Source organism: Cherax quadricarinatus, chromosome 2, assembly GCF_038502225.1.
Source record: "Cherax quadricarinatus isolate ZL_2023a chromosome 2, ASM3850222v1, whole genome shotgun sequence".
NCBI lineage: Eukaryota > Metazoa > Arthropoda > Malacostraca > Decapoda > Parastacidae > Cherax > Cherax quadricarinatus.
This window is the reverse complement of record NC_091293.1, coordinates 43,514,161-43,528,967: the sequence shown is the minus strand read 5'-3', so window position 1 is coordinate 43,528,967 and position 14,807 is coordinate 43,514,161. Positions and strand designations below refer to the sequence as shown.

Sequence of the window (14,807 nt, the reverse complement as noted above, 5' to 3'; positions counted from 1 at the left end):
TTACTCCTATCTTCAAGAAAAATAGTAGGTCTGATGTAAGCAACTATAGGTCTGTTAGTATACTCAGTATAATATCTAAAATTCTAGAGGGCGGTGTATTCTAAAGTAGTTAAGTACCTTAATGACAACAACATTCTCCATAGCTATCAATCGGGCTTTAGAAGATCCTACTCAACCGACACCTCCCTTATTAATCTGATGGATTACCCGAGAACTGAAATGTCAAAGGGGAACCTCATAGGTATGGTAACCTTAGACTTGCAAAAGGCCTTCGATACTGTCAACCACAATATATTATGTAATAAACTTCAAGCTATCGGTATAGGTTCTGTAGACTGGTTTAAGTCCTACCTTAGCAACAGGAGACCGTCAAAATCAACAAAACAGAATCAGAGCCCCTGCCGATAACATGTGGAGTTCCCCAAGGTAGTATTCTGGGTCCCTTATTATTCTTATGTTATGTCAATGATATGCCTATCAGTGTCAAGTGCAAACTCCTACTGTATGCAGATGACAGTGCTCTGTTAGTGTCAGGTAAAGACCCACAAGATATTGCTAATGTTTTAACACTGGAACTGGAGTCCTGCAGCAAATGGTTAGTAGACAACAAACTATCATTACACCTAGGGAAAACTGAAGCCATTCTCTTTGGCACGAAACAAACTGAGAAGGGTAAATAATTTTAATGTTCAATGTAATGGGGAGCCCATCACTTTGGTTTCATCAGTAAAATATTTGGGAATCCCCTTTGACCCATGCATGTCAGGAGAATTGATAGGGAACAGTGTAGTAAAGAAAGCGAATGCCAGACTGAAGTTCCTGTATAGACAAGCAGTGTCTACCTACCGAGGCTCGCAGGACCCTATGTCTAGCCCTTATACAATGCCATATGGATTACGCTTGCTCTTCTTGGTACTCTGCCTTGACAAAAAAAACTGAAAGATAGACTGCAAATCACCCAGAACAAAATCGTAAGATTCATCCTGGGGCTGGGACCAAGAGAACATGTAGGCCAGGATGAATTACAGCAGTTGGATATGCTGAATGTTGAAGACAGAGTAAAACAACTGAAGCTAAATCATGTTTATAAAATTGCTCACAAACAATGTCCAGAATATCTTGCTGTCAATTTTGTCAAGGTTGGGAACCAAAGCAATCATAGTACTAGGGGGAGAGAGCACAACTTTGTAGTACCAACAGTCAGTGGCCAGGCTTCAAACACCTTTTATTGTACAGCAATAAAGGAATGGAACAGACGGCCCGCACATGTCAAAGCCAGTCATAGCATGAACCAGTTCAAGAAGAGTGCCAAAAGGTGTCTGATGAATGTAGCTACAGAAAGGGAGGGGAATGATTTTCTATTTTTTAGCTAACACGTGTAAATTTTACCTTATTCCTAGTAATGACCCTCGTATTGTAGATAGTCTTAATGACCTTGGTGTAGTAGATAGTCTTTAGTATGATAAGATGTTACTCTCATTGTAGAATAATAAGAAAATATAACCTTTATATTATAATAAGGTAAAAGGACCCCAATGGAAATAAGCCACTGACTTTTTTGGGTTATCCTAGGTTCTCTACACATATGCTGCTATGTATGATAATTCTATGTAACTATTTGTGTATACCTGAATAAACTTACTTACACACTGCACATACTGTCCCATTTCCCCCAATGCCACTTCACTGATGCCCACGCTTTGTGTATACGACAAACCAAGCGTCTACGTATCCACTCATACCCTGTCGTTACCAATGCTTGACCCGCTCTATACCCTTCCATCCCTACATGTACGTTTAACCCCATCATCTCCGTCGTCACTCTTCTTTCTCTGGCCTCATAACACGCAAGCCGACGGCCGATCAACCCATAGCACTTCTTCCAATCCTCCCATAATTTGCGCACCATCGAACCGCTCGTTTTGCAATACCCTAATACTCTCCTTTAAACCCTCAATGCCCTGCATTGGATAGCTTGCTCCTCCTCGTGCATAACAGTCACGCAGCTGCCCTTCAAGGCATCTTTGAAACCCATACTTTAACCGATTATATTCCCTCCCACGACAAATATAATATTCTCCGATACGATTTTTAGCCACCGAATCCCACCAATTTACCAGTTCATCATCCCCCGGCGCCTCATCCACCAACCGTTCCCACAATTGTGCAAAAGACTGATGACATTCCTCACCCTGCAAAAGCTTCACATTTAACTCCCAATAACCTTGACCCCTTCTAGGCAATCCCTCCCATTCTAGGTCCACCATTACTCCTCTGATCCGAGAAAACCGCGTCCACCACACGCACTCTGCTCACTATTACTGTTCAGGGCACATACAAGCTATCCAGTCTAGCCGCATATCCACGTCTAACAGAAGTATGTTCTACAACCCCACCCCCTCCAACGTCCATTAACCCCACTCCATTTAATAATTCCCCCAAAAAACCCGAACAATACCCTGCCCCTCTAGGTTCCACATCCTTACGCCTTATCACACAATTCCAATCACCACCAATTACAGCTACACCCGGCAAAGCACGCAAATAATATAGTAGACATCCTTCACAAATTTATTCTTAATACGCACATCTCCCTCTGCCGGACCATACACACCAAACTCATCTGTACCCTACCCCACCATCCATCTACACGAATCACCCTCCCCTCCCCATCCTCACAATGCCTCACTACCAACGGGCTAGTTTCCCTTACCAGGATGGCAACTCTTCCTTTCAACCTTATCGCATGCTCCACATACACATTATACCCATTCACCTTCAACTCATAACCTGGTCTGTAGTTGTGTTCCTACACGAACACCACATCAACACTATTACGCACCAAATATTCACTAAACCATACACACTTTCTCTGATCTAAGAACATAAGAACGAAGGAACACTGCAGAAGGCCTACTGGCCCATGCGAGGCAGGTCCAAGTCTCCTACCGGCTTAAGCCAATGCACCCAACCTAATCAGGTCAGGTCACATTGACTTAAGGGAGGAACACTGCAACCGACCTGGTAGCACAAGCTATCAGGTCTAACTCACACCCACCCACATCTACTCATGTATTTATCCAACCTATTTTTAAAGCTACACAACGTTCTGGCCTCTATAACGGTACTTGGGAGTTTGTTCCACTCATCCACAACTCTATTACCAAACCAGTACTTTCCTATATCCTTCCTGAATCTGAATTTTTCCAACTTAAAACCATTGCTGCGAGTTCTGTCTAGGCTAGATATTTTCAGCACACTATTTACATCCCCTTTATTTATTCCTGTCTTCCATTTATTCACCTCAATCATATCCCCCCAAATTCTACGTCTTTCTAGAGTGCAGTTTCAGGGCCCTTAGTCTATCCTCATAGGGAAGGTTTCTGATACATGGGATCAACTTTGTCATCCTCCTTTGTACATTTTCCAGAGAATTTATATCCATTCTGTAATACGGTGACCAAAACTGTGCAGCATAATCTAAATGAGGCCTAACCAAGGATGTATAGAGTTGAAGAACAACCTGAGGACTCCTATTATTTATGCTTCTTGATATGAAGCCAAGGATTCTATTAGCTTTATTGCGAACACTTATGCACTGTTGTCTTGGTTTCAGATTACTGCTAACCATAACTCCTAAATCTTTTTCGCAATGTAATTATTAATATTACGGATTATTTAGTTTATATGTGGCATGGTTATTGTCCTGTCCAACATTTAGAACTTTGCATTTGTCTATATTGAACTGCATCTGCCACTTCTCCGACCACTGCATCAGTCTATTCAAATCTTCCTGGAGTGCTCGAATGTCCTCGTCAGAATGAATTCGACGGCCTATTTTGGTGTCATCGGCAAACTTGCCGATGTCGCTCTTTATGCCCTCATCTATGTCGTTTATGTAGATTGTTAACAGCAGGGGGCCCAACACTGACCCCTGTGGAACACCGCTCGTGACGCTTCCCCACTCTTATTTCTCCCCATTTATGCAAACTCTCTGCTGCCTATTTGTCAACCATGCCTCTATCCAGAAAAAATTTTTTCCTCCTATTCCATGTGCTTTAATTTTCCTCAATAGTCTCTGATGTGGGACCCTGTCAAAAGCCTTACTGAAGTCCATATACACTATCATATTCATTACCATGATCTACCTCCTCAAATACCTTAGTGAAAAAAGTTAATAAATTCGTAAGGCAGGAACGCCCCTTTGTAAAACTATGCTGAGATTCGTTGATTAATTTATGCTTTTCAAGGTGGCTACGAACTGCCTCGGCAATTATTGATTCCATAAATTTTCCCCACTATGGAGGTTAGGCTTATTGGTCTTTAGTTCGAAGCTAAGGACCTGTCACCTGTTTTGAAAATAGGTATCAGATTTGCCATTTTCCACTTATCTGGCACCATGCCAGTTTGTAGTGATATGTTGAAAAGATTAGCCAAAGGTGTGTTAAGCTCCTCTTTACATTCCTTTAGAACCCTTGCATACAGTTCATCAGGGCCTGGGGATTTGTTAGGTTTTAATTTATCTATTTGCCTAAGGACCATGTCACTTGTGACCCTAATCATGCACAGTTTATTATCGTCCTGTTCTACATAATTTATCATTACTGGAATATCGCTGGTATCCTCCTGTGTAAAATCTGAGAGGAAGTATGTGTTAAAAATTTTACACATTTCCTTATCGCTGTCAGTGAGCTGACCCGAGGAACTTTTGAGTGGGCCTATCTTGTCCCTGATCTTACTTCTGTATACCTGAAAGAATCCTTTTGGGTTAGTCTTCGATTCTCTTGCAACTTTAACCTCAATCTCTTTTTGCTTTTCTAATTCCCTTTTTTATTTCTCTCTAACTGAATATATCGATTTCTTAATTGCCCCTCTCCTCTTTTGATTTGCCTATATATGCCTCTCTTTTGACCAATCAGATATTTTAATCTGTTGTTCATCCATTTAGGATCATTTTTGTTTGATCTGATTTCCCTATTTGGAACATAATTTGACTGAGCAGCTAGAACTATGCCCTGGAAAGCATCATATCGGCAACCATCACCACCTACCTGACCCATTAGTCAGGTCATTCCAGTTCAGCCCACCTAAGTAATTTTTCAGTCCTATGAAATCAGCCAAGCGAAAGTCAGGGACGGAGACTTGATTGCCATTTTTTTTATATTTTATTGAAAAACGCAATACATAGTTATACATGTAGACAATGTAAGCAATGAAACGTATCCATTATATATAACAAAAGAAAACTCCACATTCCCTACCGTAGCACTAAACTTATACATAAGAACTAAACTAAAGACAGCCCACAGCTTCATATACAGGTGGGTTTAGTACATCCAAAATTGCAGCCATAAACACAATATGCAATATAACCCAAAGAATGTCACAGGTATTTACATTTTTCATAAAACTGTATGTACGAAGACATTCTCAATTATCCAAAAATTCTTTACACACTTACTATTGTTGTATATTAAACTTCATATCAAATACATAATACGTAACACCTCAATAATTACGAAACAAATAAAGGTTAGAAAATAACAATCTCCACACCTCACCACAGAAAAACTAAACACAGTATAATATAACAAATGATTCGTCCCACCTCACTTCCATACACTACATTCATCACCACAAGCGAACTTACACAATCACGTATATTTAGTAATATTTTTCAAATATAATTTCCAGTGTTGAGTAACAAACTACTTCTACCATATAATGAAATATACATAGTCATTACTATTAAACATTAACTTAAACGAGACTATATTCTTATTCTACAGACCGCAACATTTCTTGCCTCACCATCCTAACCCTACTTAACACATTGTACATCAAGACATCCTTATATACCCATCACTCGTCAATAATATTCATTGAACTTCACCGAATACCAATATACAACCCATACTGAGTACATGAAATTTTCTCTTACATACTGCTATATACACTTGATGTATGATAAAAATCACACACTGCATTCTCTCATTATTAGCAGTACATTTGGTACACAGACATATTTATCACGCCAGTATGTCCTTTGCTTTGATACAACCACCAATCCTGATAATACATTACAACATATTCCAAATTTAACTTATCCATAACATACATCAGTATACCATTCTGAGTATGACCGTATACTTTTCACATTCACACAAATATTGCTCATTCCCATGTCCATAAAAATCTTAACAACTTTTACCTTACAAACCACCACAAACTTACTTAAAACACACTCCACAACTACGCTGCCATTTCACACCATATCATGGAACTCCTCATACATACCCAAATTCTGAGACGAGCCCGGTGCAACCCCTGAAAATCCAAACATCCCCCCCCCCCTTTTTTTTTTTTTTTTTTTCCCCCCCCTCACTCCGCCAACAAACCTGACATTCATACTTCGATATCCTTCAGGAAAAACCCTTTCCCATCTACTTTCATATATCCCCCTATTATGACTTAAGTGTTTTGTACATTGTTGCAGCCAATACCTTCTTCCGCACCACCCAATCCCCATTACCCCTCATGGCCCATGATACGAAAACAAAATCAGTTATGATGTACACCAAAGCACGCTGCACAGACTCTTCCACACCTCCCACATCTAAACTCAATGCCCTTAATACCGATATCCCTCCCCCACCCACCCTCCTCAAAATCCCACCCATCCACTCCCGTATACACTCCAAATTTTTACAAAAATATACTACATGAAAAGCTGTCTCCCTATCCCCACACACCCTACATACGTCCTCCACCATCAACCCTCTCTCCCGAAGCACCACACCAGACGGCAGTATTCCATGAAGGAAACGAAACATTACCTCTCTCACTCTTGGTCTGATGCGCACCAACCGCAACCTTACCCAAATATCTCCCCATGCATACATTGGGTATATGCCCTCAACATTTGCAATCACCCTCACCCCTACAGAACGCTCCAGAACACCTACCCGTATCCTAGACGGATCTCTAACATACAATAAAGCTCGCAGCACATCCTCACACTCATCTCTGATCCTACCCACCACCTTCGTGCCTCCTCATATAATGCTTGCACACCCTTCCCCACACGACCTTCCACTCGGAGAAACCCCCTCTTCAAATATATACACTTAACCCTTAATCTTATATCTATTAAACCCAATCCACCTTTGTCGACCGGTAGCATAACAACACTTCTACCCAACCAGTCACACCCAGAACCCCATATATATCGAAAAACCTTTTTTAGCATTCTATTAATGTCCGGTCCTGCCAACGGATATACTGCTGCCACATGCCAGACCATACTATATAACATCACATTCACCACTATTACACGTTGATGTATCGTCAAATGCAAGGGTCTCAAAACATTTAACCTACCCACTAACCTATCCACTGCCCTCCCAGAATTAAGCATCCGTGCCTCCCCGGCATTCCCCATATAAATTATCCCACACACCTTTAGTCTATCCACCACACCAACGCACAGCTGTTTCCCATCGCGCTTTCCCTACCCAATTCCCTAAGACCAATAATTTCGATTTCTCCACATTCACTTTTAAACCTGTAACACCTTCAAAACCACCAATTATATCCTCCACCTCATGTAAACTTTCCTCCCTGCTCATTAGAATTGTTGTATCATCCACATACCCTATTATTCCCATCCCACCATTCTCCACACCACGTACCACCCCTAAACATCGCCCCACTGCCCTATATAAAGGGTCCTGTATACAAGCAAACAACAGTTGAGACAGAGGACAACCCTGCCTTATGCCTCTACCCATTGAAACCCACTCACCCAATTTCCCATTCACCTGCACACGTACACCTACCCTATTATACAAAGTCTCAATCCAACGTACCATCTCTTCCCCAAAACCCTGCCTCCGTAAGATATGCCACAGTGCCTTTCGTTCTACGCAATCATACGCAGCCTGCCAATCCAATGCTAAGACACCTCCCCCCCTTTCATTCTCCCCCTCCATACTTTCCACAAAATCTTTTATTATTCCATGTCCCTCATACATCGTCCTTCCAGGCACCCCATACTGACCTCTTGCAACAACTATCACGCACTTCAGCCTGTTCCCCAAGATTTTTGCCAATATCTTATAATCAGCACATCATAACGACAACGCCCTGTAGTTCTGCACTGTAGTAGGGCCTTCCCCTTTTGGAATCAATACTACTACTGCAGTACGCTGCAACTCACCCATCTTCCCCTCACTTTTCATCACATTCATCAGGTTCACTAAAAAATCCTTCAACACACTCCAATGCTTCACATAGAATTCACAAGGTAACCCATCTATACCTGGCGCTTTACCTTTCGTCATTCTCCAAAGCTCTCCATACCTCCCCCTCTTCAATATCCCCTCCCAATGCCATACGATCACTTCCACTCAGCACACAAGATACATTCTCTCCCAATCTCTCTAAATCCTCACCGTTCACTCCTACACTCCGCAAATATTTTCCAAACCAACTATCCATAAAACCACTCATACCCTCAGTAGTTCTCAACTCCTGACCCTTCGTATACCCACCTAAGTCCTCGTGTACTACCATATCAATTTCCATTGCCAACCTGCGTCTCCGCTGACCCCGTAACACAGGCTGATGGCCTGTCACCCCAAATCGCCTCCTCTAACCCACCTTGCACCCTCACCTTATCAAATCTCTCATTGTGCATATCCCTTATCTGCCACTTTAATGCTTCAATTTCCTCCATTGGATACACACCTGACACAGCACCCCTCTGATAACAACCCTGCAACCGCCCCTCTAAATACTGTTGAAGCCCATATGTCATCCATGCCTCATTCTTTCCCCTTCGCACATAGTATTGCCTGATCCTCGTCTTTGTAACCCCATCCCACCACCCCAATAAATCGCTTGCACTCTTACCCCTACCCCATAAGTCCTCCCACAAACTTTCAAAATCCCCTCCCTCCACCCCCTCACCCAGTAGTCGTACATTCAGCTTCCAGTACCCCAAATATCTCTTAGGCAAACCGTCCCAATTTAAATCAGCATAAACCGCCCTATGATCTGAATAAACGACATTCACCGTCTGCACCTGCGTCACCCTCACTCCCCTTGTCACATACAACCTATCTAATCGTGCAGCATATCCCTTTCTATGAAATGTGTGCTCTATCTCGCAATCCCCACCAACTATATCCCTCAATCCCACACCTCTCAATAGATCCCCTAAACCTGCCAAAAAAACACCCTGCCCCTCTCGGTTCCACATCCTTCCTGCGCACCACACAGTTCCAGTCGCCACCAACTATTGTCACTGACGGTAATGACCGCAAATATACCAATACGTTATTCACAAATTCATTCTTTACCCTTACATCATTCTCAGCCGGCACATACACACAAACGACTGCCATCCGCTCACCTCTCCACCACCCATCTATTCTTAACACACGACCCCCCCTTCACTCCTAAGAACAACAAACGGGCTCGTCTCTCGGATCAGGATTCCCACCCCCCCCCCTTCATTCGCTCCGAATGCATCACAAACACTGTACCCATCCACCTCCAATTCCTTTCCCAGCTTGAAATTATGTTCCTGCACAAAAACAATGTCTATAGCATAACGTCTTAAAAATCCCTGTACCCACAGACGCTTCTCACTCGCACACAATCCATTAATATTCACTGTCATGCACCGGAAACCTACTTATGTGATTTCACCCTCTGCCCCTTTTCACCTTTCACTGACACGCTTTCAGTGTGTCTGCTTCGTCCACTTTTCTCTCCACTGCCCACTGGTGGCTTCCCCTGATCCAACACCTGACCAGGCGGACCTTTAGTGCTCCCACGCACCACATCAACCCACGGCTTTTTCCCCGGTCTCTGTGCCGGGGTCAAAGCATCATCCGAGTCGGAATATGTCGCCGCCCTCTTACGGTTGACACACACTGCATCCATTTCTAACTCACTGGATGCCTCCCTGTGAATCTCAGCAGTCACCTCAATCACTTCCACCACTCCTGGCGAGTCATCTGCCATGTTCGCCAATCTTCCAAGTTGCTCATCTTCAATCCGAACAGTACTCCTCACCATACTCAAGTTATCCTCAGCAACCTGCTTCTCAAAGGATTTTTCCTGCACGTTCACCAGTAGGCCTTCCTCTACCCGCACGTCACCAATCTGCACAGTCTTCCCGTTCTCCAAGGCAGATGCCTCACTTCCCACTAACTGTGACAGTGATGGGCTGGTACCCACCAGTGGCAGCTCACGCTCCACTTCCTCACTCCAGGAAGTGCCACTTCTATGTACAGGTGACTCATCAGCATGACCCACCTCTGGTTCTGGCTCTTTCACCATCTCACTACCTAGGTCCTTTCTCCGCTGCCATCTCCCACACTGGGCCGCCATATGGTCATATGCACCACATAACCTACACGTCTTCTGCTGCCCAGCGTAGTACACCATTACCTGTGTCCTAAATGCTTCCAGTATGACCTAAGACGGGATGGCATGCCTCAACGCCATCTTGATCGTGAACGTACCATCCGGCAAGCCGGCATACGCCCCATCCGTCCATTTACCAGCCATAGCCAGGTGTACAGGTCCATACTGTTCAAATACATACCGCAGATCAGTCTCGTCCGCTTCAAATGGCACATTTCGGACTTTCACCCATGTGTAATGCTTAGACACGTCGATTAGTCGAACACGTATCGCTGAATTAACGTCCACGCTCCTGTCCTGGTACTTGTCAACCAGCCGTTCATACACTCCAGCTGATCTCAGCTTGACAAAAATGCGATAGGCACCATTTAGTGCCACACCATACAGTTCTTGATCCGCAACACCATAGGTGTCACGGATAATTTGCGGTAAAAGCATTTGTGCAGACTGAGGCGTTATCGCACCACGCAACAATTCAATGCACACCGTGTGCAAACGCCTTCTCACAGACTGCGCCATGTTGTGAAAATGTAAGTCTCCTCCAATGGCCAGCAGAGGGCAGTAGTCACACGTCCGCACTCTGCTCAGGTCAAGCGGCGAATCACTTGATTGCCATTAGGGGAATTCCATGATATATTAAAACTGAGTGATTTGTGATCACTTTCCCCAAGCTCATCATTAACCTCAAGATTATTAGTGTTTCCCTACTGGCAAGAACCAAGTCAAGGAGGTTATTTCCCCTAGTTGGCTCTGTCACAAACTGTTTTAAAAAACAATCCTGGATCGTATCAAGAAAGTCACCTGACTAAATTTCCTGTCAAATTGCTCCAGTCAATCTGTCTATAGTTGAAATCTCCCATTAGCACAACATTTTCGTATGTAGATGCCTTACGAATTTCGTCCCATAGAAGTTTACTGCACTCCCTATCAAGATTTGGGGCCCTGTAAATCACACCCAAAATTAGTTTTTCTCGGCCCTCGAGAAGCTGTAACCAAACAGATTCAGTGGCTGACGCTTCTAATTTAATATCTTGTCTAACACAACAATTTAAATTGTCTCTGACATACATCGCTACTCCACCACCTTTCCTGTTGACCCTCTCAGTGTGGAATAATTTATAGCCTTGCATGTGACATTCAGAGGGCATCTCTATCTTTCAGATTGAGCCAGGTCTCTGTTATAGCAATAATATCTGTTTCCTGCACTTGCAATTAATCTTAGCTCAGCTATCTTATTTCTTACACTCCTGCTATTAGTATAGTAAACCTTAAGGGAGCTAGTCCCTTGCTGCCCTCTGCTGTCCCCCTTTGTTTGCTGACCTGATCTATTGTCTTTATTTATAACTTCATGCTGAATGCCTTTTATACATTTACCGTTTCCAACCCAAGTGTTGCAACCTTCTTGTTTCCCACACACACCCATACCTCTATCTTCCATCAGTTTAAAATCATAGGCATTTCACCAATGGCCTTCTCAATCGAGTCTGCAAGTGCTACCACCCCAGCCCCAGAGAGATGTACCCCATCCCTTGCATACATATCATGTTTGCCATAAAAGTTGTTCCAGTTGTCAACGAATGGGATTGAAAGTTACTTGCAGTATCTGTCTAGCCAGCAATTTACACCAATTGCCCTAGACAACCATTCATTTCCTACTCCCCTTCTAGGCAAGATGCTACATATGATTGGGATCCCTCCCTTAGACTTAATGAAATCTATAGCTGACCTGTACTTATCTAGCAGCTCTTCTCTCCTACCCTTCCCAATATCATTTCCACCAGCACTGAGACAGATAATGGGCTTGTTCCCATTACCTGACATGATATTATCCAGCCTGTTGACAATGTCCCCAACACCAGCTCCAGGGAAGCACACTCATCTTATTCCTATTACAAAAAGCACGGTCAATATATCTTGCCTGAGAGTCACCAACCACAAGAATGCGCTTGCCTCCATTAGCAGGGGCAGTAGTACCCTTACCTTCACTGGCCACTGAAGTACATCCATCCTGAAGAACAGAGAAGCGATTTCCTACCTTCAGATCTTCACTCTTAACTTTCCTTACTCTGATGCGCCTCCCATTACTGTGAACCACTCGCCACTTATAGCAGGTGCTGGATTGCACCTCAATGCTGGTAGCCGTTGCTACCTCCCCAACTACAGCCTCCTCACAGCGAGAGAGACTGCACCTCACTGCTAGAAGCCTCATTCCCCACAACTCCAGCCACCTCACACTCTCCCAGACCCATTGAGGTGGACCTTCAGCCTCCTAATCTCCTGGAGAAGCAAGACCTACTCCAACTCTCCAACCTCAATTTTTAAAACACTGCAGAAGCAAGCCATGCTTTGTAACCGTCCACGCTAATCCCCAAAGCAGCTCAGGGTCTGTGACCTCACGTGACGACTGACCACTGAGACGACTGACCACTGACCACCATTAATGTTCAATGTCATGCACTTGAAGCTTAGAGTGGTTTTCCTTCTTGACCCTGGTACTGTCTTGCCACCAGATAGTTTCGTGGCACCTCGGTCCCTCTCCCCCCCCCCTTAAAACGCTCTTAACTAACTCCTGCCCCTTAGGGCCGCTGTGTCCTCTCTGCGTAACTTCCACCCACGACTTTTTGCCAGTGCGCTGAGCAGGCGTGATCACGTCCTCGGAGTCAGATAGCGCAGCAGTGTGCTTCCGTGATGCTCCCTCTGCTTGCATCATGTCTGTTACATTGTCCCGATGGACCTCCACCTCCACCACTTGCATCAAAATATTCTCATCACACTGCGCAGACTGCAGATCCTGTTCCACGCCCTGATCCACAGCAGACCCAAGAACTAGGTCTGGGCTCCCAACCTTCCCAATACTCTTGTCAGCCAATAACACATTTAAAGCCATGGCTAATGAGTCTTCCACATCGCTATCACTCGCAGTCGAGGTGTTCTCTTCCAACACCTGAGCTGCGTTCAATGAAGGGGGTGTCCCATCCCCTCGTCACACCTGCTGACTCCATCTCCTCCGCTCTCTCGACCTCCTCACTCCAGGATCCACCTTGTGTAGGCAGAGTCACATAAGGCAAATCTTGCTCCTCACCCTTCTCTACTGCTGTATGTTGTTGCCGTTGTTCCATGTTGCCACACCTCCTTCCACACAGAGCCGCTAGGTGATCATATGACCCACACAACCGACAGGTCCGGCGTTGCCCAGCGTATGTCACAAACACCTGGGTCCGAAATTCTGGCAGCACTACGTACGAGGGAATAGGGTAACGTAACGTCATCTTCACAGAATACGTTCCTTCGAGTATCCCTGCGTATGGCCCAGTAGCCCACTTCCCAACAGTGGCCATATGTACTGTACCATATTTGCCCATCACAAGACGGATGTCAGACTCATCCGCCTCGAATGGCACATTTCTAATCTTAACCCATGTGTAATGGCGAGAAACTTCGTGAAGTCGCACGGTCACAGCGGAGTTAACTGTCAAAGTAACCTCCTGGTACTTGTCCACCATCGCCTCATACACACTTGCCAAATTAAACTTGACAAAAATCCTCGTCGTGCCATTCAGCGCTACTCCACATATCTCCTCGTTAGCAATACCATGTGTATCTCGTATGATTGCAGGTAGTAGCAGGTCCATAGAAGTTCCTGTCACAGCCCCACGGATAAGCTCAACACAGACTGTTTATGCATCTCCGGCTGGCCTGCGCCATGCTGTGAAAATAGAGCTGCCACTAATCAACGCCAGGGGCAGTAGTAGCGCACGTCCTCACTACTCAAAGGTTGAGAGACGAAATGAGGTAGCTCGCCTGAAAACAGCAGAGGGGTGCAGAGCACAACCGCACTACCGTGGTCAGGCAGCGAATGATTTCTTGATAGTTGTGACAGTATCCACAGGCATAACTCCAGACAAACATCTCTGACATTCCCAGTGTTCCCGGAGACTAAACCTTTGCAAAAATTCAATGTATTTCAAAGGACCTAAAATCTCGAACACCCTACCTGAAAACTAGAACTGCAGACACATTCATCACTTTCAAAACTAGTTAGTAAACGTCTTATTTCCCTGATACACCCCGACAACTAACTACATGATAACCACCTGGTGGTTCACAATTACACTCACCCACTGACTATAAACCCAGAAATACTAATCTTAATCTTAAAATAATAAATCCTAACTAGTCATAAGTTTGCCTATGATACTCCGATATAGGCACCTTGTATTGTGCCAAAACAAAAGCATTCACATTGCTAAACTCACAAATTATGATGTAGTCACTTAGCCTTAACATTAAATCCTTACAGATTATGGTATTAAGAATTAATCTAAGTCTGCCCGAAATGCCTAGCCATGCTAGGTGTCCTAGTGGGCCCC

The 14,807-nt window shown here is 44.2% G+C and overlaps 1 protein-coding gene across 1 annotated transcript in view; it reads right to left on the bottom strand.

Moving 5' to 3' along the window:
• LOC128705502 (uncharacterized) overlaps positions 1 to 13,324 on the bottom strand; it is a 31,285-nt gene extending 17,961 nt beyond the window's left edge. The window contains exons 1-3 of the mRNA XM_070089435.1: positions 13,005 to 13,324; positions 10,720 to 11,017; positions 9,549 to 9,589 (exon numbers count right to left, since the gene is read on the bottom strand). Of these exons, the coding sequence (XP_069945536.1) occupies positions 9,549 to 9,589; positions 10,720 to 11,017; positions 13,005 to 13,324 (659 nt within the window). The remainder of the gene's footprint in view (positions 1 to 9,548; positions 9,590 to 10,719; positions 11,018 to 13,004) is intronic.
• Between the last annotated feature and the right edge of the window lie 1,483 nt (positions 13,325 to 14,807).